The sequence below is a fragment of the Dryobates pubescens genome, chromosome 27 (assembly GCF_014839835.1).
Source record: "Dryobates pubescens isolate bDryPub1 chromosome 27, bDryPub1.pri, whole genome shotgun sequence".
Classification (NCBI taxonomy): Eukaryota; Metazoa; Chordata; class Aves; order Piciformes; family Picidae; genus Dryobates; species Dryobates pubescens.
In genome coordinates, this window is record NC_071638.1 from 15,364,532 (window position 1) to 15,390,141 (window position 25,610).

Genomic DNA, 25,610 nt, shown 5'->3' on the forward strand with positions numbered 1-25,610 from the left:
TTACTCTGCAATACTGTTGTACTAAAATCAATTTTGTTGCTGTCTCCAGGATTAGTGCAAAAATTCACAGAGAAATTCTTCTCCCTTTAACCTCTTGCCATATTCTTTGCTTAAAATGTAGCGCACTGGTTTCTGCAGTGAACTTACAGGCCCTTTTTCAGTGAAACTTTGAAGGCTCCCTTCAATAGGCTATACAAACTCCTATTCTGAAATAGCTGGAGCATCTGAGCAGAAGGATATTCAACTCCTCAGCCCATATTCATCCCCAACACTGCTAGGTCTTCACCACAGCACAAAGAATAGCTGCAGGATTTATCTTGTGCTTGGTAACATTTTGGAGACAGCATCACCAGAAATGACAATCTACCTTCAGGCTACCAAAATGCAGTAGAAAATGTCCAAGATTTACAGACTTGAAGTCAGACTATTTCATGCCCTCACCCTCTCCCCCTAGGATGTCTAGTTGTTGGAGTTATCTGGCATGGCATCCAACAGAGCATATGGTCTGCACACAGGGGGACCATTTAATGATCATAGAAAATGATGCAAGTATCACCACATGCTCTCTACCTGAGCAGAAGGAACCATTAGGCAGACTGCAGCCCTGCAGACTGCACTTAAGCAACAGCAAACACTATAAACACACTCCAGCAAGAAAACAGACTTCCTGAAGCTTTTGCTAATCAATACATGTTAGTCTCCTGTTCCACCTTTCATCTTCACAGTACTTTGAGAAATGTTTTGTGATTTAGGATGAAAAAAATGTTCTTTCCAGCCTACAGACATGAGGAGTGTCTGAGTGCAGAGCCAAGGCCAAGCTGACAATCAGACTCAAGTTTCTCACAGCCATTACAACATCCTACTGCTCTTTCCCCTCCACACACCTTCCTCAGCAAGCACCCAGCCCAGCTGGCACAGCGGTGGCACGCGCATGCTTACTCCAGGATGCCATTTACCACACGTTTACAAGTGCACTTCACCTACTTCAACTTGTCTTGCTCAAACATCTTGTTTTTCTCTTAGAAAACACAAAAGCAAAGCAGAATGAAAACAACTAGAATCTCATAGGTAATTTCCCATACATTCTAGTGTCTGAGGTATCTGCTATATTTCTGAGGAAAGAGGCAGGGCAACTCTTGACTAATATGGAAGAAAAGCTCCCAATCAGTAACCTGCAACAGCACCTCTATCAAATCAGAATTAATTCTTCAGCACTTCAAGTTTTGTGGCTTACCACTGAACTTCTGGTTCATTCTTCTCACTGGAAGATTCCTTAATTGCACAGCTGTTGCCAGCATCTTCGGGAGCTGCATTATAAACAGTAGTTGGCTGTGGTAAAGGGAGGCTTGTGGCATTATCTGTTTGCTCCCCATTTTCACCACTGTTGTTATAGCCATCATTAGCACTGTTGTTACCACTTGTATTTCCTCCACTAGCAGCTTGAGGAGATACAGTAACCAGGGGGAAGTTTTCGGCCTTTGAGCCACTTTTTCTAGCTTCTCGTTGTCTCTTACGGTATTCTAACAAGGATACCTAGAGAGAAAAAACCAAAAGCACAACAAAAGGAACATTAAAAGGCAAGTTTACTCGTTTCATTTCACTTTCAATTAAATGTAACCGTTCAGACATACCATTTGACTCTAAAAGAAAACAGGGACGGATAAATGGAAGATACTTCACTGCATCTCCAGTGAATTTACAGAGTACTGAGCTATTGATGCCTGCAAGGACAATAAAAGAAAAAAGCTGCTGCCAAGAGAAGGAAGTATGATGGAGGTCAGTAACAGACTGATTGCTGAAGTCATACTGTTGGTTGAAGCTGCAAGGGACTTTAGAGTTTTCCTGGGACTACAGCATTTAGTAAAGAGTATAATGGTAAGAGCAAACCTATTTTTAAGAGCTCTCTCCTCCTGCTCTGTCTCATTCCCTCATCATCTTTCTGCTTTACTCTACTGCACGTATCAATGGATTCTCTGAGCTCCTCATACATTTTTCCTAACATAATAGCATTTGCAACTCACACTTTCATTCTTTTCCCAGTTTATTCTGAATTCCTGTCATTACTGCAATCTAAGAGAGACTGATTAAGTTAAATGCCAAGTGAATTTTACTACCAAAACACATGAAGCGAAAAACTGGTATCTACTTTTTATGAATGTATATAAAATAACTACACAGAAGCTTCCAAATAAAACAGTTTAATTTTTCTCACTGAAGGTAACTTAATAAAATATTTAATTCTCAAAATGTTTTCACTATCTTTTCAAATCTTCAGGATTTGAAGCAGAAAGCTGAAATACTGACTTTCATACCCGTCTTATTCACTAAGACTGGTGGAAATGACATTTAATGTCTAATTTCCCCCTTCTAAATAACAACAGCCTACTCTGAAACATGAAGCATCCAGAACTTAAGAACAATAATGGGGGGGGGGGGGGGAAATCATCACATTTAACTGGCTTAGTTCTCAATAAAAGCAGACATTCATTTCTGTACTGACAGAAAGAACCAAGGCAGCCTGCCTTGTTTGCAGTCCTAGGGTCGGTTGGTTGTTTGCTTTCCTATCCATTCAAGACCTATTTATATATGCCAGAGTAAGAATAACTAAAAGTATTTGATTTTTCTCATAGGATAAAGTTTAGGTTAAGAATTGATCTTGCTTGTAAACAATTTGTATTAATTACCCATTACATGAATGAGCTCTGGCTCTCTTGAAGAATATCGCTTAAAGAAAACTTCCAAGTTAAGAATGGATGAAATCTACCTGGTATGGCAGAGAGAGAGGACCATGCTGAAATGACATAAACTTGTACAATGGTGAGAGAAAACAGAAGAGCAGATGCCCGTAGAAATGGGCAGAGGAACCTGCTTTGTAACTGCCTAAGGACATTCATGTCTTAATGATCCTGGGAAAGGCTAATAAATTCCTTAATTCTCACCCTCTCCTTAGGTGAGATTTTTCCACTCTTCTGACATAGTAAAAACCTGCATTTCTTTAAGGTGTCTTTGAAGAGCCTAAACCCCACTACTTCAAGGGTACAGGCAAAAATGTTTCATTTCTTCAAACTTGGAAACAGGAATCCTGGGGTGTCAGGGGCAAGCCACACCTTTTTTTTCATTTGGACACTAGGGTAACATGCCCTCTGCAGTAACAACTTGGAAGAATCCTTGTCAGCAAGAAAACGGGTGTAGTGTTACTGAAACACTAAGTGTAGCTAAGATTTGAAAATAAATTAACCTTCAGACAAAGAATGTAAAACTACAGAAATGCTGGCTTCTGGTGAATTCTTTGGCTTTGCCAAAACAGCAGGGCTACAGTAACATACAGAAGATCTATACAGTTGCCAGTGCCAGAACTAGGTAAGTGCAGAACTCCTACCATCCTGCTTTCCCGTTGTGGCAGTTTGAAGCAAACTGAACAAAACTGCAATTCTGATGGAGAACTTAAGGAAGAATCCTAAGTGGTCCCTAGCAGCGTGCCCCCAAGGCACAGAGAAGGAGGCACATACAGGGTGGGGATGCAATGGGACCAAAACCTCAAAACTTGCATTGTGCATGCATGTGCAGACACAGAATGTACCTCTACCTCCTCCTCCATCATTACTTCCATAAAGAAAATAAATCACACCTTTCAATTAAGGAATATTACTGCAGTCTGTTATGAGACAGAACTGGCAAGATGTGATATTGGAGGCTACTGCCTTCCATGTTTGTCATCCTTTCTGCAAGGAGCAAAAGAAGTCCAACCTAACAAGTGCAGTCAAATACAGTTACACAGAATAAATTCAAATTCTGGGGTGAGTTGGCCATGACCACACAACTTATCTACAGGAACTGTTTCATGAGCACAGCAATCTAGATTATGCTTATTTATCAAACACTGCATTTTAGGAAAGGGCGGGGGGGGAAATAAAATATTAAGCCCAGAAAAAGATTTCTTGGAACTAGCGATTTCTGTGAAACCAAAATAACCTCAATTGTACATATAAAATTCAGAGTTTTAAAGTTTTTGTATCATAGATATGTTATGAATTTCTTTAGGAAACTGCACTTACAAATATTAAGAGTACATGATCTCTATGAAGCTAGTCTCGATTCTGTTTAACAGAATAATTTAATACCAGGTGGTATAAGCAACCATTTTAGAACCTGAAATTACTTATTGGGCCATTCATTTATGACTCACATGGAAGTCGGAGTGATTTATCACTCAGAAAAAAAAAGTTTACTAAAGGTCATATGCAGCTTTACTCTCTGATCTTCATTATTTCCCCCAAGTAGTATCTACTACACTGCAGTAGCTAAAGGTGAGCCATTAACTGTTTTTTATTGTATTATGGTTTTCTTACTGTTATATATTTTTTATATATATATATACACCATTAGTAGATACGAGACAGACCAAATGATTTTAAACATTACAACCTTTTTCTTTTGTGGCGGATTCTGAGGTGTGCAATTTCCATCCATCAAGTTGTCATTGACAGTCCTTCCAAAGCCAGATGCAATTCCATCTTCTGAAGTACAAAAAACAGATGCTTCCATGAACATGCCTCTAGCATCATCTTGAATCAGGCACTTTGACTCGCTTATTCTGAATCCACCTCCTACCTCCAACTGATGTGAAGGGGTCAAGTCCCTCAAATTAGAATTCATTGAGAAATTTACACCTGTCCTGTCAGGACTTTTTACCCAGGAAGAATAAATTGTGCCCCGTCCACAATGAGCAGTTTCTAATTGGCTGTTTGAATCAGTCCTATCGTGTGTTGGGGCTTCCAGGTTTTTATGCAGTGCACTTTGCTCAATTACTTCGAGTCCCAGCTGGAGGTCTGACACAGATTCCATTTCTCCAGTGCACTGCCGTGTAACATCAGTCCTGTTCCTTGGACTGGAATACCCAATTGTCTTTATTTCTTGCAGGCCCATTTCTGTCATGTTGGAATTTCTGAAGGAATTCAGTGCTAGAATTGATGCTCTGTCATATCCCTGTGTGAAGAAAAGGCATGTCAACATTTTCCACTTCAACAAAACTGCAACTATTCTGACATTCATTTGTGCCTTTTAACTGTGATTAAAGGTGTAACAGTACAATGGATTTATCTCTTTTTAAGCTTCAGTAAAACTTCTGTTTTTGAGTTACAGAATCACACAAAGTTAGGGGTGGGAAGGGACCTTGACAGATCATCTAGTCCAGCCCCCATGGCAGAGCAGGATCACCTAGAGTATGTCACACAGAAACGCATCCAGGCAGGTTTTGAATGTCTCCAGAGAAGGAGTCTCCACGATCATTCTGGGCAGCCTGTTCCAATGTTCTGTCACCCTCACAGTGAAAAATTTTTTATTTGTGTTCCTGTGGAACCTCCTCTGCTCCAGCTTGCACCTGTTGCCCCTTGTCCTATCACTGGACATCACTGAGAGGCACCTGGGTTCATCCTCCCAGTCCTCCCTTCACCTCTTCATAAACATGAATGAGGTTGCCCCTCAGGCTTCTCTTTTCCAAGCTAAATTTAGATCATCTTGAAAATATGAAATACTATAGTTTATATGTAATTGTTAGATTCAGTTGACAGCTATGACTATGAAAAATTCTGTATATGTCAACATTTGTTAAGATTTTACCTAAAAAGTATACAAATATGTACTTAACTCCCAGGAGAGAGTACTTGGATCACTCATTTACACTGCTCAGCAGAAGCGAAGGTGCCCATCAACACGACCTGCTAAAGCTTTTTCCTGTGACTGTCACCCGTTACTGTTGCACAAAAGTGTGCAGCTACCACGAGAAGCTCCCACACTCCAGAGCCTCACTTCCCCTTAGCAGCCAGCAATGGAACAGGCCCACAACAACTGATGATTCCCAACCTGCCCACACTCACACCCCGGGTACACCTTTCTGCTCTGCTCTCTCATTTCAAGCATAATTAGGCTTAAGGAGAACAATTAAGATATGCCGGCACCATGAAGAACTGTTGATTTAGATCAAGACACAGCCTGAAAACCACAAGTGTTGCTTTTCTGTTCTTTCATTAACAGTACTCACTCCTTCCATGAAAGCTGTCAGAATTTTCAAGTGGTAACAGAAGAGACCAACCAGTTTAAAAGAAAATTGAACAGGTAAAGTGGCAATACACAGTAATAAGCAAATAGAACCTGTAGGGAAGTTGCCCTTTGTATTCCAGGAAACCTGCAATGGCTGGTGAAAAGCATTCAGCAAGGCCTGTGCAGCCACACAGGTGAAACTGGTACCATTTGCCCTTTTTGGCAAGTATCCTTACCTCTTGACTGTAAGCTCGCCTTTTTATTTCTGGGGAACTGTCAGGTGAGGAAATATTCTAAACAAAGAAGAGGAAATTGCAAATCAGTTTCTTTTTTAGCCTGGAGAGATGTAATAAAACACCCCCCTGCAGCAAGAGTACAAATACCAGTTGACACTGGAATGTCTGAACACTGAAACTCTGGAAATCTCACCTCAAAGTGCATGGCATTTCCATGTATACATGGAGTTACAGGAGTAACTGGTGAGTAGATGGGTTTGAAACCATTTCTACAAGCTTCATCATCTGTTTTTACCCTAGGAGGAGTAGCAAACGATGATGGCTCGGAGGCAGTGACATCAGCATGAGTTGGTGTGGCATATGGAGAAGGAGTAGGTGTGGATGTTTCTGAGAAGGCAGACTCCAACAGCTGATACAGTCTTCGTTTCTTTAATGGTGTGGTTAGATCTGTGCATTAGAATTGAAAAAAATTAGAGGAGCTCTAGATGCAGTTTATCACACACAGTTGTTCACATCCTTGATACAATGAATTTCTAAACTTCAAGATTATAACAATTTCTTAAGGGCAGAAGTTCCTGAAAGATGAACTTCTAATAACCTACAAAAGCTTCCTGAAAAATAGACTTGTAACAGCCTACAGATATATCAATAACTGAAATTTGCTTGCTAGGATGATGCTATTTATGTTTCCAGAAAAGGCAAAGTCAACTTCTACATGTATTTAAGACTGTTCAGATAAAAAGTGGAAATTCCAAGTTGAAGACTGTACACAAGAAATCACCCAATATGCTCCACATCCTTACAGAAGCATGTTTAATCTTTAACACATTCCCATTTTATGTTATGCCTACAAAACAACACAGGTTTTCAACTCTGCAACACAGGCTCCCTGAACTGAAAATAAATTCTGAGTATAAAGAACAGCAGAGAAAATTAATTAATAATCTTAACTGTTTCATGCTCTCAGTCAGAACCGTTAGTCTTTTGTGGACTGTAAACACTAGGAGATACAGTGGTTACCCGTCTACTACGAATTAGACATTAAAGGGGCAAAAAAAGCCCAACCACTATGCAACTAAGCATTTCTTTCAAGGAAAACATAATGAAACAGTACAAAATATCCTTGGAGTTTTCATTAACTTCATTCACTTCAAAAAACAGTCATCCACAATTAATTATGTTGACATAGGACTTATTGTACTACTGTGTTAGTGAACTTCACCTGTTAAGGAACAGCTGTCATTTAGTATTAGAGGACTTTTATTTTCACCATTGACGGCTGGACTTCTGGATCTCTCTTGTGATGGTGAGTTAAATCTATCAATCACTGTTGAATTTTCTTCTTCTAAAGCCTGCTTCAACCAACGCTGTTATAAAACAAGTACAAATCAGTGACTTTGAACAGTTTAACAATAGATGTTTCAAATTGCATTACACATGACAGAACTGATTTGTCAGCAAGCATTTTACTGCCTGAATTTGTGTCAGTGAACAAAGACTTATTTTTAATTAATATCAGATGGTGAGCCAAAAAGAAAGGGAAGGCATTACCTACCTTCTTACAAGAGCCAGTAATGTTTTCCACAGGTTCTTTTTTCCTCCTCTTTTCTGAAAGGAATGGTGAAGTAAAACGAATATAGTGCTTTGGAGTTGAGTATACATGTGGACTGTAAGTGAGACCTGGTAAAGAATTCAGCTGAGTAGCCAGAACTTCAGGGTCGGTAGTTATACGTAGAGGCCTTTCTGATAGACTGTCTGTAGGCTTCCCCGTTTTATCACTCTTTTCACTTAACCATTCACTGACTAAGTGCTAAACAGAGAGAGAGAAAAAAAAGGGTTATGTTTTATGAGTGGTTTTATCAGTGTCTTTTAGAAATTTTTTAGACTATTTGACCTGGTCAATTGTTATACAAATCAGAAAACAGCTACTTTCCAGGCTGCAAGTTTAAGAACAGGCACAGCAAGAAGAATGAGGGCAATTTTAGTAAAATAAAGGGCACAGCAGAAGGAATCAGTATACATTTGTTCTTCATACCAGTATTTTGGAAGCTTTGCTTTTGTTGGATTTTGAGTCTTTTGGTAAAAATAATTAGTTCTTCTGTATTTAATTCTTACTGAATATACAAGTGCTGAGATCAACTGTACTTAACAATGTGAATTTGTAACAGAATTTTAAGACAGATTTTAAACTCGTGCCTGAGCACCTAAGATGAGGGGAAACAGGTAATCTTAACAGAAGTTAAATCCTCTTCAAATTTGTGTACTGTCAAGGTTCTGCTTCTGCCAACACATCAGACAGACACCTTGAATATGCTTCTCTGTTGTATTAAATTACAGCACATTTACTAAGGCACACTTATCCAAAAAAGGGTATTCTTTCCTAGCTAGTACAGTGTCTTTGAAAAATGTGCCATGGGATTTCAGTTCCTATTAACAGAAAAAATAACTTCTTCAATTTGACAACTCTTAAAGTTAAGGATATTAAAAAATAACACATAAACTAATATTGATATAAGGCTTTAAATATATTATGATAATCTGTGTTAAGTTGCTTGTCTTTTACCAGCCTATTTATAGTTCTTAATTTTTAAAGCAATGTCATCTCCTCACTTAGGGTACACTGAATAGAGTGCAATGAGACCTTTCACAGAGATTTATGCTTAATACTATTCAACAGCAAAAAAGTGTTGTAAAACTCAGACTTCTCTGGTATCTTCCATTTTTGCTATGCAACATGCAAAAAAAGTAAGAAATACACTAGTTAGCCCTGACAAGAATTTAACAATAAGCAGTGTGACAGGATAACTCTGGAGCCTTTTGAAGTACATTTGAGGGTTGAATACAAAACCATCTTGAAACTGTTGTTCATTTGACAAGAAGTTTCAGCCTATGACATGGAGCCCACTGATGCAGAAGTCTGCAATTAACTCTTTGTTAAAGCCCATCCTCTTCTCCCCACCCCTTAAGAGACATACCTTCTTTGTCTTAGGATACTTAGTAGGACATTTATTAAGTGCTGGAGCTTCCGTTTCAGTAACCATTTCTGCAACAACAGTTTCTGCTTCAGGCTCAGCTACCACTGCAGCATTCTCAGTTTCATTATGTTGTGAAGTTACTTCCACATCAGGAGAAGATGGCTGGATATCTGAACACATGCTGACGGTTCTATGTCGTCTGCGTTGCTGTCCAATGTGAGTTCTACTCCGTGAAAAGCTTTTTCTCTGTTTAGCTTTATTAACTTTGGCTGGGGCAGGCTTGGTGGCAGCTTCTTCTTTTGATGGTTCCTGGTAACAAATAAAATTCTAGTAAGTAGATCCCACACATGTAAAGCTACACGTCATTCTTAGAACAAAATGTTGGTTCTCCTTTCCTTTACAGCTCTGAAAAGCTTCAATCTCATTTCTGTTGTTAGAACTAAAATACTTCAGAGGTAATAATTCTATGAAGATAGAAGGTGGCTTCATGAAAATGGCAAGATTTGTTTTAGGTTCCTCCCAAGCAACTGCTCTATCACTGGCAGAGTATTCACCTGTACTTGTGTATGAACTGCCACATCACATTCACTCATCTATAAAGTCAGAAATCAGCTGCTTACAACATGGTGTATTTCAGTCCAATATCCTTTTTGTAATTTGTAGTTTATTTGGTGTTTAGCATTGTCATGAAATATACTCAACAGCATTCTGACATGAATTATCCAGGGAAACAACCTGAACTGAGAATCTGTAGGAGTATTTGCAATATAAGCAGCACACTAGCATCCATTAACAGTAAAAATGGCTTATGAACCACTAAGCATGATCTGCAAGAACTCAGAAAAAAGCTATGCTTTAGTGATGCCGTTCCCAGAAAACAAAAGAAAGGATTATAGTCTGTTCCTGAGTTACTCACTGAACTAGTGAGTTGTCCTGCACCAGTTATAGAGGCTGCCTAAGGAAAGACGCCTCCTGCGGCTAAAGTCAGCATTGGTGAACAACTCCAGTCCTGAGCTTCAAGGACACAATGAATTATACAGCTGTTGTTTGTGCACTGAAATTCCTCACAAATTAATTCTATACATATTTCATTGGAAAAAAGGTACCAGGAGTCAACATGTCAAAGAACTATGCAGATTTTTGTCAAATATATTTGAGATCAAAGGAAAAACCCCATCATCTCATACGTCTTGAAGTGCAACTTGACATCCAAAACAATAAAATATGCCATGTTAAAAGCGAGATTTAAAACAAAATTCCTGATAACTACCTGAATAAATTCAGCATCATTCAGGCTCTGTGCTTCCTTGCATTCTGATTTAACTTCAGTTTTTGCTGTGCTGATTCTTTCCAAAGCCTGTTCTCTTCTTTTTTCTCTTTTTTCTAGTCTGGCAAAAGCTTGCAGGATAGCTTCCATTTTCCGTTCTTCTCTTGTCTGATGGATTTAATAATAATCAAGTTTCCGTCATAATCTTTTGCATATATAAATACCTACTTTTTTTTTTTAAAAAAGAAGTACTTTATTTAGCACATGTTCAGTGTATGTGACATGGAACTCAATTTCAGCAGAAGCTCAGAAGACAGAGAGATGATGTTACAATGACTGCAATTATTACAGAATTCTGAAGACAGGCTTGCATTCATACCAACTCTGACAAACAAGAAGACAGTCCTGCTTTGTATTTAAGAACTTGCTAAAAATAGTCATTTACTAGTAAATCCTGGGCCTGTAAGCATAAAAAGAACACACAGCTCTGAGCCGCTTACTTACTCAAAAACAATGAAACACTGAGGACCAGAAAGATAAGAAATACTAATAAATGTATCGAACAATGGCAGAAAGCTCCATTATCCTTTGACTCAATTTTTCAACTGTCAAACACTACATGAAAATACACACTCAAGATCCCAGAATTACTATTTCAAAGTAAGATAGCATTGGGTCACACAGAAAAGCTACATTTCCTATCTGTAGTTCAGGACCTCTAGTGCTGTTTGTAGGCAGATCCCTTCATCTTTAGAGAGCTCTGCTTAAGACATTACAGGGGTGGCAGAATTGGGAGACTTCTGTTATAAACTTTTTTTTAATATAAATACCTGCAGCTCAACAGTGCACTGATATCAACAATACACAACAGAAATGTGCAAATATACTGCTCATATGAGTGAACAAGGAACCAAATTTTCTTTGGCTACTGAACCTGCTTCTGCTTGCTTAGTAAAACACAGCCAAACATGCAGTTATTTGCAATACTCACAATGGAATTAGAGTAGTAATTACATCTTTAACAGCAACTGTGCTGTTAACTAAGCTGCACAGAAAGCTTTACCTTAATAACAATGTGCAAATGTAAAGCGGAGGGAAAAAGTGGCTCTGCAGCAAAACCAACATGTCCAGTGTATCTGATGAAAATCATTCCTTGAAAGTATGACAGGCACTGTTGTACATTAGTATTAGAGCTCATGCTGTCATTCTTCAGATTTTGTATTCAAATATACATTTTACTTGAGAAGATTGTTTTCTGGTGTCTAATAACCACAAGTCTCATCAATTCTGCTACTGACAGAGTTGTAGGAAATAGCAACCAAAAGAAACATATACCACATCCCTGTTCTACTTTTTCAAGGTCTGGGCAGATACAGACAGTATGGGTGCCAGATTGAACTCCACTTACCAGAAGCTCATCAAGCACAAACAATAAAAAGTGAAGTTCCAAATATTAGTATTTCATTATACAATTTGGCCCCGATTTTAATTAGCAATTTCAAGTACCTCACAGTTTGAATGCCTAACAAAACCCCCACATTTTACAGTGCTGTTTTTCTTCGTGCTGTTCTACCAACCTATGAAAATTGAAATTTTGAGACCTTATAATATGAAAACTCAATAATTAGTGAAGCGAAACTCCTAACTCCTGATACTATCTATAAAAATGGCCTTTACACATAGCAAGCAATAATAAAGAGCAAAGAAAATGAAATCCAGATCTCTGCAATGACTTTTTTAAAGGCAATAAAAAGTTATATACATTTGAAGATAAAAGCAGGTTTTTATCAGAAAGCAATGATCAAGCCAGATGAAATGCTCTCAAATGGCAAGCTTAGCATTTCAAGTTGAAACTCATGTAAGAATCTGACCTAATATATATTCAGATTCTACAAGCCTATAAAAAAGCAGCAACTAGCATGGGAAGAGCAGGTGTCACAAAGCCTTAGTGACAACTTTAGGCAGCTACTTGCTTCCCAACTTACCATCTTCCTTTTCCTTTCTGCAATCTGCTCCTCTGATTCCATTTCTACTTCATTGCTAATGGGAGTTTTTTCTTCTATATCATCAATAAAATCTGGCTCCTGAAAGATGGAAATGACTGCTTTACAGAAGCTCTACTACACTTGAAAACTAGGGAAAACTAAAAGCTACACAGAACTAAGAATCCTCAGATCACTATAGCAAAAGTAACCAAGCCAATAAATTGAGACAAAAATGATAAAAAAACCCCAAACCACAAAACACTAATATCCACTTGTATCTTTTTATAAGCCTGTAAATCCAATCACCTGGCTAGACCTTTTCCATTCTGAACTTAGACGTATCTGTATCTTTTTTCTTTTGCGTATTTATACTGAAATTCTGGGGTGCCATCCCCACACCCCCATCCCACCAATTTGAAAAGAAAAAAAAAAAAAAAGGCAGTAATTTTAGTGAACTAGAATGACTGTCCAAGGAGTTGTTAATAAATCATCACAAAGAAGTTCTTCTCAGGTCATGTGTATTGTATTGAGGTCACACTTTTCCATTTAGACTCTCTAACAGTGTCATACCACAAGGAAACACAAGTGTTACCAAAGTAAAATAGTCTTCTGCTTTGAAGAAAATCAAAATAAAAAAATACAGCCATGAATAAAAGACTTTGAGAAGAGCTAAGTGATCACCTGTCCTGTATACAATTTCACGTTTACATAAAGGACTAGAGAAAAGAGCTTTTAACATTTGTCTTAAAAGTACATTTACATTCTCCCATACACTTTTTTTACCTCAGTATTTCACCCAAGGAAAAAAAAATAATTAAGAGTTGACTGGATTCTGTGTTCACATAGCACATTTTAACAGCTTTGTTCCTTCTCAGGATTCCTTCTGGTTTAAGCTCAGTTCTGGAACACTATCAGTTCTCCTGTGACTGTTCCATATAAGCACTGTATGCTGCATTAAAAGCTCAGGAGAAGGTTCCAAATACCAGTTATCACTTGCTAAACCCAAAAAAACTAATGAAAACCCAAACAAACCAAAACACAAAACACACTTAAGATGAGAAAGTTTAAATGTTGCCTCTCTAGAGATCGTAACAGTAACATGCCATGCCTTCTGGACTTCCAAGCATTTTAAAGCTATTGAGCTAGTAAAACTCCAGAGAAATTTGATCGTCCTGTGAAAACTGTGTGTCAGTATGCTCATTTTTACCTTATTTCCTTCACTAACTGATGTTCAAAGAACTACGAAATGGCACTCTCCCTTTTCTATGCCCCCAAATCATCATCAAAACCCATCACTTAAGAAAAAATAAAAATCACCACTATCACCCCCCCTAAAGAAAACAAAAGGTACTTAAGGCAACAACCTGCTCACATTAAATGTTTAACAGTTGCTCTGAGAAACAGTTAATTATTAATCTCAATTTCTCCCACTAATTCTTTCAAACTGACATTAAAGGACAGACTAATTTAATATTGACTACCACCAGGCAGCTTCACCATAATGTCCCCTATTATCCAGCATTTAGCTTCAAAACACTTTTCTCCTTTCCAGCTCCCCAAACCCTTATGTAATAGAGCTGCAGACCTCTATTAAACACAGAACTGCAGCCAACAATTAATATTCTGGGCTGAATTTGTACTTCTTACAGGAGTAGCTTGCTGCTATGTTTTAAACACTGTACTCTGGAATAACACAACTAATCAAAAGACACTGCAGGGTGGAGTGGGAACTCCTGAAAGCATGGCATGAAGCTTGAATATTAGAGACACAAAGAAATTTGCAGGAAAAATGTATAGTTATAACTGGTATAGGAACCAACACTGTCTTTAAGTACAATCAAATATTAAGGAAAAACTGAGAACAGTATAAAAAAAATTCTAAACAGTTTATTCATCATTGTGATTGCTGGTAAGTCTACATACCCCTTTTCAGTGACTTGTTAAAATTCCTTTAGTAACTACAAAAGGGGAGTACATGTGTTTAAAAGCTTTTCTTTCTGATTGCCTCTGTGTCAATACCTGATTATTAGAAATGGACAGCCTGAGGGGTGAGAGCTTCCTCTGTTTATTATCTGCAATTTTCATTTTGGTGGTTGCTCCTTCACAGTCCAATGTGACATTCTGATTCTGAGTCTCCTTTTCTCTTGAAATATCTTTCTCTTTCTTTCCCTTTTTCCTTCTGGTTTCATATCCAGTATTGATGTTTTCTGTAGGCTCAGAACGTCTGAGAACTGGACACTCGGGATTTTCTTTGAGGCAAGCACAATCCACTTTGTATTTGCTGAAAGAGTAATTAAATGCAAGAAGGCATGTTTTGATGAGGCTGTCCAGTAATGAGGCTTTTCAATACAAAAATCACAAATGCAAGTGGATACATATCACGTCAGGCATCTGCTACAAAAGTCCTAACTCCAAATACTGCCTATAAAAATGGTCTGAACATATTAAAAGCAGCTGACTCAAACTTTCACCAAGATATACAACATTGCTAGCAATTCAGAAGCCTCACCTACTGGTTATCAGAACTTGTGGCTGTTTACTGCATGGAATCCTTTTAAATTAAAGGTTGGTATTTGCTTAGAAGACATGTAAAACCCGAGTATAACCTAGGTGGAAATACAACCACCACAACAAAGATGTTGACAAGAGGCGTTGAAGGCAGAGTTCTTGCTTTATGCAAAGACTACAAGTAGAGCATCCCCACTTAACAGAATGAGCACACAGCAAAGAACTCTGTATTGCTTTGTACAGTTTGAAATGCCACCTGGACATGAAGGGGCTGTTACTCAAACACGTTTAACTTACAGAGGCTGTCAGCTGCAGGTACTAAACATGACTGCTACATACTTTTAAATAACGGAATACAGAAAACCTATCAAGAAGGCAATTTCTTCAGCTGTCTTCACATGAGGAATGCAGTATATCTACAGCAATTAACAGTGCGAGGTATCCGGAGCTAGTCTGAACTCAAGCTGATTAATACAGGTAGTACTCTAAAGGCAAGTACTTCAGGTCCAGAAGTAGTGAAGGAGTATCTGCACAGCACTGCACTCAGGCTGACTTACAGGCAGCTCACAGGAAAGTGTGTTGCCTTCGTGTAGCAAAATGTTAAACAGATGGACTGTTTCTGGATGCAACCAAGTGCACAAACAGAAACAGGCTCTTCTATGCTTCCGTTTTCAAGTTAATTAAATTCAGTAATAGCCTAGGTGTTTGGGCACAACCTATACCCTAGAACATTTCCTACCAGCCAAAAGAAACCATTACTAGGTGTCACTCAAAGGCATCAGATTTCAAAGAGGTGTTTGAATAACAGCTCCTACTTATGTGAATGGAACTTAACCAATTGTTTCCTTTACCATTTTAAAATCAGTGCTTACAGATAATGGCAACAATTTATTAAAGATTTCCCCAGCTTGTCAAAGGAGAAGTTATACTCAGGAAATCATGTAACAGGTTACAGAATGTCAGGCACTAAACATTCAGTGTATTTGAACATTCTTAATCACATATGAAACAAATGCTATTTATAACTAAGTTCCATAGATGCTGTTCTCCTCAAGTTATATTACATAGGCACTCTAAAATAAGTAGACTACAGAAGACTGAGGGAAGAAAATCATCAAATACTTCTAGATTTTCTTGGCTCTACTCTCCCCACACTATGGAACACATACAGAAAAATTTCATTGTACATCTTTATTCATATTCATCTAAGTTTCTATCTTTTCCACATCATTTGGAAGTAACTGCAACATTGCTGAAATTAGCAACAGATACAGTGGTAAAGAGGTCCTGTACTATTAAAGCATTCCATAAAGTAAATGATATAAAAAGAAAGCCAGCCATTTTGAATTGCCACATAACTTATTAAGCATAAGATATATTTTAGAATAGCACAGTCAAATACTTACCAATTTCCATAATCAAAATCAAATGCTATAGTAATCTCAGCTCCTTTTGGAATGTTGTGGATGGAATAAATATAAAGATGAATTGTCCCATCTTCAATTACATGCCTCACCTATATTGAAGATAACATGACTGGTATCAGTCTGTTGGGTTCTTTTAAAGTACTTGAATAGAAATTCAGGGATTGAGTCGGGAAACTCAAAGAAAAAGGGATTTAACTTCATGCCTATGCTCACCTCTGCATTTGGTGTACATGAACGCCTGATGAACCGAGCTTCATTTCCAAATGTCCTTGCATCAACACACATTTCTAGTCCATGGAATTTGGAATAAAACAAAACAAATGGGTATGGCCTGAAAAAGACACAAGAAAACTGTTTTATAATTTTTGAAGTTTCTAAATATCATTCATTCTTCACATCAGTTACCTTTCTGACACGGTGGCAAGATACACCAAATTTGTCGTGATGACACAAAATTGGGAAGGGTGTTTGACACATCAGAAGGCTGTGCTGCCAGACAGTCTGGAGAGTTGGGCAAAGAGTAACCTTATGAAATTCAACAAGGGTGTGACTGTTTGAGGCTGTGCCTTTAAGGAAGGGGCACTCTGGCTAAATGTTTATAAATATTTTGTATCCTAAATGAATTTCCTTGGCAAATTAAGGGGAAGGTGAGGTCCTAGATCCAGAGCAGCTGGAACTTTCGTTCAATTTATACATACATAGAATATACATAGAATAAACCAGGTTGGAAGAGACCTTCAAGATCATCGCGTCCAACCCATCAACCAATCCAACACCGCCTAAACAACTAACCCATGGCACCAAGCACCCCATCAAGTCTCCTCCTGAAAACCTCCAATGATGGCGACCCCACCACCTCCCCAGGCAGCACATTCCAATGGGCACTCTCTCTGTGTAGAACTTTTTCCTAAGATCCAGCCTGAACCTCCGCTGGCGCAGCCTGAGACTGTGTCCTCTTGTACCTCCCTTCGCTCTCCCTTTCAGCTGGACTGCTTCTGGGCTTCTGGCCAAATAACAGATAAGAACTAACTCCTTGTATCTAGGCCTTTGTCTGCCTTGCTAACCACCCTTTTCTCTTTTCTAACCCTCTTTGGGGAAGAAGGGAGGTGGGGGGGGTGAAGGGGGCACGGGGGGAAGCCCCCTCTGTTGGGGGTCTGGTTTCTGATTGTGTTTCTTTGCTGTGTATTTCTGTTTATATTGTAAAATACCAGTATATATTGTGTTATATATAATCTGCTTCCTATATATGCTTGTAAATATAGTCTGCTTTCTCCGACTGAGTTTAGCCGTGGTTTCTTACTCTGTGGGGGAGGGAAGCTAGGCCCTCTCTCAACCTACCACGAAGGGTTAAGTGTAGGGTACTGCACGTGAGAAGGAATAACCCTGTGCACCAGTATAGGTTAGGGACTGGCCTGCTGGAAAGCAGCTCCTTGGAAAAGGAGCTGGGAAGCTTGGTGGACAATGGGATGACCATGAGCCAGCTTTGTGGTCAAGAAAGTCAATGGCATCCTTGGGGTGCATCAAGAAGAGTTTGGCAAGCAGGTTGAAGGAGGTTATCCTTCCCCTCTACTATGCCCTGGTAAGGCCTCATATAGAGTCCTGTGTCCAGTTCTGGGCTCCCCAGTTCAAAAACAGGGAATTAAACTCAGTATCACAGTACCACAAAGGTTGGAAGAGACCTCAAAGATCATCGAGTCCAACCTGTCACCACAGACCTCATGACTAGACCATGGCACCAAGTGCCACATCCAATCCCCTCTTGAACTACTTGAAAGCATACAGCAAAGGACTACAAAGATGATTAGCAGACTAGAACCTCTCTGAGGAAAGGCTGAGGGACTTGGGGCTTTTTAGCCTACAGAAGACTGAGGGGGGATCAATGCTTAAAAATACATGAAGGGTGGGTGTCTCTTCCAGCAGACCTCTTGCAATTTCCCAACTAGGTAGGTGTGTCTGTGCAATTAATGGCAGCACTGAAAATGATCCACAAGAAGAAGGTAGCAGTCATGCTCTGCTCAGTAGCTTAACCAGACAACTCTGACAGTAAAATGTCTCCAGGCTGACCCATGTCCAATTCTGGTCTCAGCCTGATGGACTGAAAAATCTCACGGAAGAGAATGTCTTCACCATTATGTTCTGAATTTTTAGGATGGCAGAATTTGCGAATCTCTGGTTTAAGGTGCACAACTACACAACTGAGAATGTAGGAATCATAACCAGGGAAGAGGAAACTAACTCCTGAACAGATCTGCAAGGATACCCACAGGAGAATGGGGAAAACCATATTCCACCTGCACTTATTTTTAATTAGGGTGACAGAACAGTAAAAGGCAAGACACTGCTGGTAACTAAGACCCACTTGTACTTGAGGCAACAGTTTGGAAAAACAGCATTTAAGCAGTAATTAAAAGATTTGGAATAAACAAACCTTTTAAAAAAGTATCCATTAGCTTCAAATTGTTCTCTCAGCATGAACTTTCCTCTGTATTCAATAATAAGTGCATCAGGAGGCAAGTCTTTGGCAGCTTTTAAAATCTTCTTGTTTTTTTTGCACATAACTCTACAAAGATAGAAGTTGATTTATTAAGCATAGTTTTCTACCATTTCTCTGTTATTATTAACAGCAGATGACACTTTCACAAGAACTAAAAAAATCTGTATGAAATAAAACCCCCTCCTTTTTGTAACTGCCTCCAAACTGTTTTGATCAAATGGTCCTGTTCCCCTACCAATGCAATTTTTGAATTTAGATTCAGGGAGTGTTTTAGACCTAGTGCTCCACAACATGGTTGAAAAACAGCATGTTCATATTCTTACAACTGAAGTACTATTTCCCCTAGTGCACTTAACTGTTATCGCTACTGGGATGAGGTGCTGCATTTTTGTTCAACATTTTCTAAAGGCTTTCTAAAGGACGTTCATGATTCATTCAGTGAAAAACACAACAGGAAAATAACAATACAACTAAAAGAATCCTGAAAGATGTTCCAAATTTATTTTCATCTTTAGATGAAAGGATGGCTTTTAATCAAAAACCAATACATACCCTGACAATCAGTGAACTCGCACCTCTCGCAACTGTCATCGCCAATCAAAAAGGAAGCAGCCTCTATGTAGGCAAAAGGCTCTGTAAGCAGGGATATTCCTCTAAGGAGGGTCTCCTATATGCCATGATAGTCTTTGAGGAAAAGAAGCAAAGATGCTTCCCTTAAACTGCTACGGTAGCTGCTCTTTGATATTTCTGCTTCCAAAAATGCTATGGAGACTCTCAAAGGGCTCTGACATTAAGCTGATAAGCAGCTGATGTTAAGGATTAAAAAGACAACAATTCCTCATTAACTAGAAATCACAGGATTTCCAGAGTTAAACAAAACAAAACCCAAAACAAAGAAGAAAAAAACCACACCATCATCAAAACATCATCTACTCTCAGAAACATCTCTCATGAAATTCTACTCTGAGTACCTAAACATCCAGAATACCTACTATACCTTATGTGGACAATTAACATGTTCATAGATATAGCAGGAAAAAAAAGGCATTCCAATTTAAATCTATGGGTCCTTATACTCCTCATAGAGCAGAAAACCAAAGTTTACTGCTTTATGTCCACCACAAAAGACAGTCTAAGGATAATCCAATGTTCAGGCTCAGACTAACACCTTGGTTATTTTTACAAGAGCAGGGGGATACAGCATGAAAAAAAAAAAATCAATTTTAAAATCAATTACAAAATCTGAAAAAGATGTTAAATCCAGTGAGACAAGATGAACAAAATAAATGTGGTAGGTAAGTCGTCGTCCCCCCCCCCCCACTCTGTTATTTTTGTTTTTGTTAAGGCCATCTAAATGGATCTATTTGTCATGGCAGAAAAGCAGCATGCAATAAAAGAAGGCACAGCTCATTACCTCTACTGGAGGTTTGAAAATCAGATTGCTGGTGCTGACTTCTTTTTTGTCATTTGCACTGCCTAATCTCAAAGCTATTTTTTGTGCTTCCCTCTGGACACCCTCACTGTACTGGTTATTATTTGCTTCTTCATAACGATCCATCCATGCCTTGATTTTGGTTTCCCATCCAAAGTTTGAACTGTCAGTAGGATCAATCTCTGGAGCTGAGCCCTACAAATCAAAGCAATTGACCAGATAATACAAGGTAAGTAAAATGTATCACAAGTTCACAATGAGACACAAGACAAAGGCCACAGGGACACCACTGATTTAAGGTCTGGGTTTTTTACAAAGTCCAATATAAAATTCTGCATTTCTTAAAAGTGCTGAATTGAATCCAGTAGCATTACATGTCTTTCAAGGAATTTTATGATTTCATAAATATTGCCCAAGAATACAATCCCTCTCCAATAGGAATTCTAGCTTTCAGTGCAATGAGAACAGCATCTGACACTGTTTCCTCCCACAACCACACTGCATCATGAATCTGTAAGTGCAAGAGTCAGAGGGTCAGGTGTCCCTGCCCTATCAATTTCCCTCCTACAACACACAGATTGTATTTTCCCCTTTCAGCCTTAAGAGTTATACTGTGTTATTTTTCTGCTTCATGTCTTAATTAACTTCACTACACCTACTAAATTAAGGTTGTCACTCTAATGTTACAGGCTTTCGCAGATCCTTTTCCTCCCCTTTTCTGTTCCTTACTAAAGGCTTTTCTTTTCATTTTTAAAGAAAGGGCCATTGTACCTCCAGACCTCACAAGCATCAGCCAGGCTGCAGCCAACCAATGCTCCTTATGGACAGCAGCAGCCAACCAACGCTCCCTTTTCTAGCCACCTGAGCAGAGACACTATTAAAGGTTAACAAAACAGCAAGTAGTTCAGGAATTCAATTTACCTGTTTACATTTGTTTTGTACCTTGAGAGAACCATACATACTAACAGCATTTCAAAAAGGTGCAATGCTAAGAAAACAATGAAAGAACACAATGGAACCTCACAAACACAAAAAGCACAATTCCAAGATTTTCTTCCCCAATTCCATCTTGACTATTCACAAGTCACATCTCAGGCATTTAAAGTGTATTGTGTTCCATTTGTTTTTGTATATCCCAAGGATGAATAAACTGTGGGAAATACTCAGTTTTCACAAGTATGCATATTTCTATCTCTCAGAAAATTTTAGCACTGCTGTAGCACTTAAATCTTGCAAAGCAGTCATCCCAACACGATTATTTGAAGTATGCCAGCAGTAGTGAGTAGAGTCCCTCTCAACGAATATGCAGAGGTATGACAAAGCAGAACTCCAGTTTTGGTTTTCAAATGCAATATAGCCATTTCATTCTTTTGCTGCTTAGAGCTATGAAAAATTGGAGATACTAAGTTCAAATGAGGTGCGCACTCATCTTTGATCCCTTGCACGGTACCAATGCCTCTTGAAAATTAAGTATTTTCAGAATAAAAACAACACATGCTATTTCAGTTAACTTTGCAAGACAAAGTGCTCATACCTCCTAAAATTACTCTGTGAGTATATAGTACATTTGTCATCGATGGTATTTTAGTGCTTAATGTATGGCCCAAATTACATTCTTGATGCTTCATATTATTTAAGTAATGAACAATCAAAGTTTAAAATAAAATCCAACCCAACCAACCAACAAACAAACAAAAAAATCACATTACCTTTACTCGTGAAGATTTCCTGGACCCTTCCCGAAATGCCTGCAACAAAATTGGGTATTTATACTCGTTGGAAGAAATACAAAAATCTACTAAGAAATGAACAGCTTTTCAATGTGGACCATTCTCAGTAAAACATGCAAGATGACTAACAAACTATGCTGACATCTCAAGAAGGCAACAAGTTACATCTCACAAAATACATTTCAAAACCAATTCAGCACTCCAAGCAAAGTGCATACTGGATGTCACACCAAGTAGTCCAGGTACCTTTCTACCACACAATTCCCTAGAACTGCAAAATTCATTACAAAGTAACCAAAAAGTTACTTATGGAACACCCCATACTTTTTAGGGAAACCTGTGAATTGCCTACATCCTTCACTACACTATTTGTGGACAAAGATGAGGGAGAAGCAGGTGGCATGGATGTCCTACAATGCTAACTTCTGAAAATGCTTTGTCATTCTTCAGCAAAATCTTGTTCTTTAAATCACCTCACACAATCCTGGGAGATAACAGAAGAATACAAGGTAGTAAATTTCTATTCAGAAACATTCATCCAAAAGGAAAACATTTTATTCTCCATGTCCAAAGAGATGCTGATAACTTATTCTGATTAAATTTTAAAATAAATATAATAAAATAATATAATAAAATAAAATTCTCATCCAAGCCAGGGAAACTGAACTGCACAAAAGAACCCATTAGTTTAAGAAACTCTTTGTACTTTACCTTTTCACATACACTATATTATTTGCAACTGGAGCTACAGTATAATGTCTACCAAAGTAATTCAGTGGCTAACTTTCTGACGATACACTTCCACACAATTTCAACTCCAATGAGAATGAAGTTACATCAGGAGAACTGGCAGCGACCACAACTGAATACTTTCAGACAAGAACAGTTCTTTGTCATCTGCAGCTATTTCTGTCCCACCTCTAACGGTATCAATTGGTCCAATAAACATAATTCCTCTTTACAAATTCTGCCTCAACTATAAAATTGCTATTTCATTGCTAGTACATGTACATTTGAATTAAGCGGGGGTAGAAGAGGTAGAGAAGACTGCATTATTCACTGCAGAGTATTACATTTCAAGCTAAAACCAGGTAGTAAAAAAAATCTGTAATAACACCCACATTTTTATAACTGGTGTCTCTTGGTACAAGATGTCACACAGCTGTAATTTGTAACAGTTATAAAAAGAGAAATTACATTCACTTACTTTTTTACATTTTGCTATGTTCTGTTCTTTCTCTCCACTTTTTTTCCTTTTCTTATCAACTTTTGTAACTCTTGGAGGAGTTAGAGTAATTGTAGTTGGTGTATGTTGAAAAGCAGTATACAGCTCCACAGGAACCTCATCACCACTTTCTGTTGCGCTGGTATCCCCATCTTTAAAACAAAGAATATTCCAAGTTATGTACTGTAGAAACAACATTCCCTAGTTACTCCAGACCTTCTTTTAAAAACAATAAACAAGTGTATTGGTATTTGCATGTGAGTGCTTGAAGCATAATTCACCAACAGCTGGAACAACAAGGAAAGGAATGACCAATGAAAAGCTGGTAATTAACCAATGTTTGTAATCCCAGGTAAGAAAAAAAATATGAGATTAATTCCATTTTTTGAATAGAATTATATGATGATATTCCATTATAAGGAAGATTAGAATCAAAACAAAAAATGGTTTAAAAAAATAATAAAAATCTGTTAACTCATTCACTTATATATAGCTTCTTCTATTAATATGGTTTTAGGATTCTCTCAGATTACTGTATTCCAGAGGGGATTAAAGTTAGTGACTGCCCAGCATGTCCTGTGAAGCCCTCCTAATCACAGTATCACTAAGGTTGGAAGAGACCTCGAGGATCATCGAGTCCAACCTGTCTCCACAGACCTCATGCCTAGACCATGGCACCAAGTGCCACGTCCAATCCCCTCTTGAACACCTCCAGGGATGGGGACTCCACCACCTCCCTGGGCAGCACATTCCAATGACGAACGACTCTCTCAGTGAAGAACTTTCTCCTCACCTTGAGTCTAAACCTCCCCTGGCACAGCTTAAGACTGTGTCCCCTTGTTCTGGTGCTGGTTGCCTGGGAGAAGAGACCAACCCCTTCCTGGCTACAACCACCTTTCAGGTAGTTGTAGAGAGCAATGAGGTTACCCCTGAGCCTCCTCTTCTCCAGGCTAAACAATCCCAGCCCCCTCAACCTCTCCTCACAGGGCTGTGCTCAAGGCCTCTCCCCAGCCTTGCTGCCTTTCTCTGGACAAGTTCAAGTGTCTCAATGTCCTTCTTAAACTGAAGGGCCCAGAACTGGACACAATACTCAAGGTGCAGCCTAACCAACATCTGCTGCCCCCAACTTGGTGTCATCTGCAAATGTGCTGATGACTGACTCAATCCCCTCATCCAGATCATCAATGAAGATGTTAAAGAGGATGGGGCCCAGCACTGATCCCTGGGGCACACCACTGGTGCCTGGCTGCCAGCTGGCTGTGGCACCATTCACCACCACTCTCTGGGCTTGGCCCTCCAGCCAGTTCCTAATCCAGCACAGGCATGTGTAAATTGTAATCAACTATTTCAGCTGCAATTTGCAGCATCAATGCCTTTTTCAGGGTAAATATGTTAATTTAGCCAAAAGCCTCCTCTCCTCCAAATCCCCTAACAGTAAGATTCTGCTACTCAGGGCGGGGGGAAAAGAAAAAAAAAAAAAAAATCTATTTAACTTGTTAAGTCATACAAAAACTAACAGATGTATTTTTTAGTTGTGCTGTGCACCTGCAGATCTTAAAGCCACAGCCTGTAATTTAGCATACATCAGCATTTATGTCAGACAAATACATTTCCTGACCTGAAAGAGGATTATCCTAGTTCTGTCAGGATCAAAGGCTGTGAAGTACAGGAAGGACTGGAAGAGAGATGGTGCATGCAGATAGCAGACTGCTGTTTTCATGTGCTCAGTACAGATCCTTGGAGTTGAGCAGCTTTTCTAAATATTGTCTCTTCAGTAAATACACTTCTCACTAAGCAAGACTTTTTCTAAAACTGCATAGAATGTGGCTTTACAATATGAGAGCAGAACAAATATTCCTGAGCATAGAAGGATGCTGCCCTAATCAGTGTACTCAAGAGTCCTAATTCTTGAAACCTTCTTAACTAAATAAAGAACTCCAGCTACTGGTTACTCTGGATTTTTCTTGCTCATAACATTCCTTCACAGGATATTTCTGCGCATAGTAAGCAACCCAATTCTATCACCTTGGTTTTCTTCCAAACAATTTATTAGGCACATAATTATACTTTATAGATTAGGAAATGATGTTTTCTACATTTGTTTAAATTTCTGCTGAGACAATTTTCTGAACTAGCATTTGAAAAACCCCACAACATAGAAAGAAATAGTACCTAATTGAAGAATAAATAGAATAACCAACAACTGTGAAATGAAAACCCAAAGCTTTTTTGAAGTTGCTGATGTTTGCAGTCCATAAGCTAGTGCCTACAGAATCATCACGCCACAGTCAA

General features: G+C 38.7%; 1 protein-coding gene across 1 annotated transcript in view; it reads right to left on the reverse strand.

Annotated features, from left to right (window-relative positions):
- KMT2E (lysine methyltransferase 2E (inactive)) overlaps nucleotides 1-25,610 on the reverse strand; it is a 61,751-nt gene that overhangs the window by 3,642 nt on the left and 32,499 nt on the right. Inside the window, 17 exon segments of the mRNA XM_054173925.1 lie at nucleotides 1,235-1,533; nucleotides 4,426-4,986; nucleotides 6,276-6,332; nucleotides 6,469-6,722; nucleotides 7,498-7,642; nucleotides 7,831-8,085; nucleotides 9,251-9,559; nucleotides 10,521-10,685; nucleotides 12,503-12,601; nucleotides 14,522-14,783; nucleotides 16,417-16,526; nucleotides 16,651-16,768; nucleotides 18,866-18,984; nucleotides 18,986-18,997; nucleotides 20,346-20,558; nucleotides 22,073-22,111; nucleotides 23,301-23,470. Of these exon segments, the coding sequence (XP_054029900.1) occupies nucleotides 1,235-1,533; nucleotides 4,426-4,986; nucleotides 6,276-6,332; nucleotides 6,469-6,722; nucleotides 7,498-7,642; nucleotides 7,831-8,085; nucleotides 9,251-9,559; nucleotides 10,521-10,685; nucleotides 12,503-12,601; nucleotides 14,522-14,783; nucleotides 16,417-16,526; nucleotides 16,651-16,768; nucleotides 18,866-18,984; nucleotides 18,986-18,997; nucleotides 20,346-20,558; nucleotides 22,073-22,111; nucleotides 23,301-23,470 (3,187 nt within the window).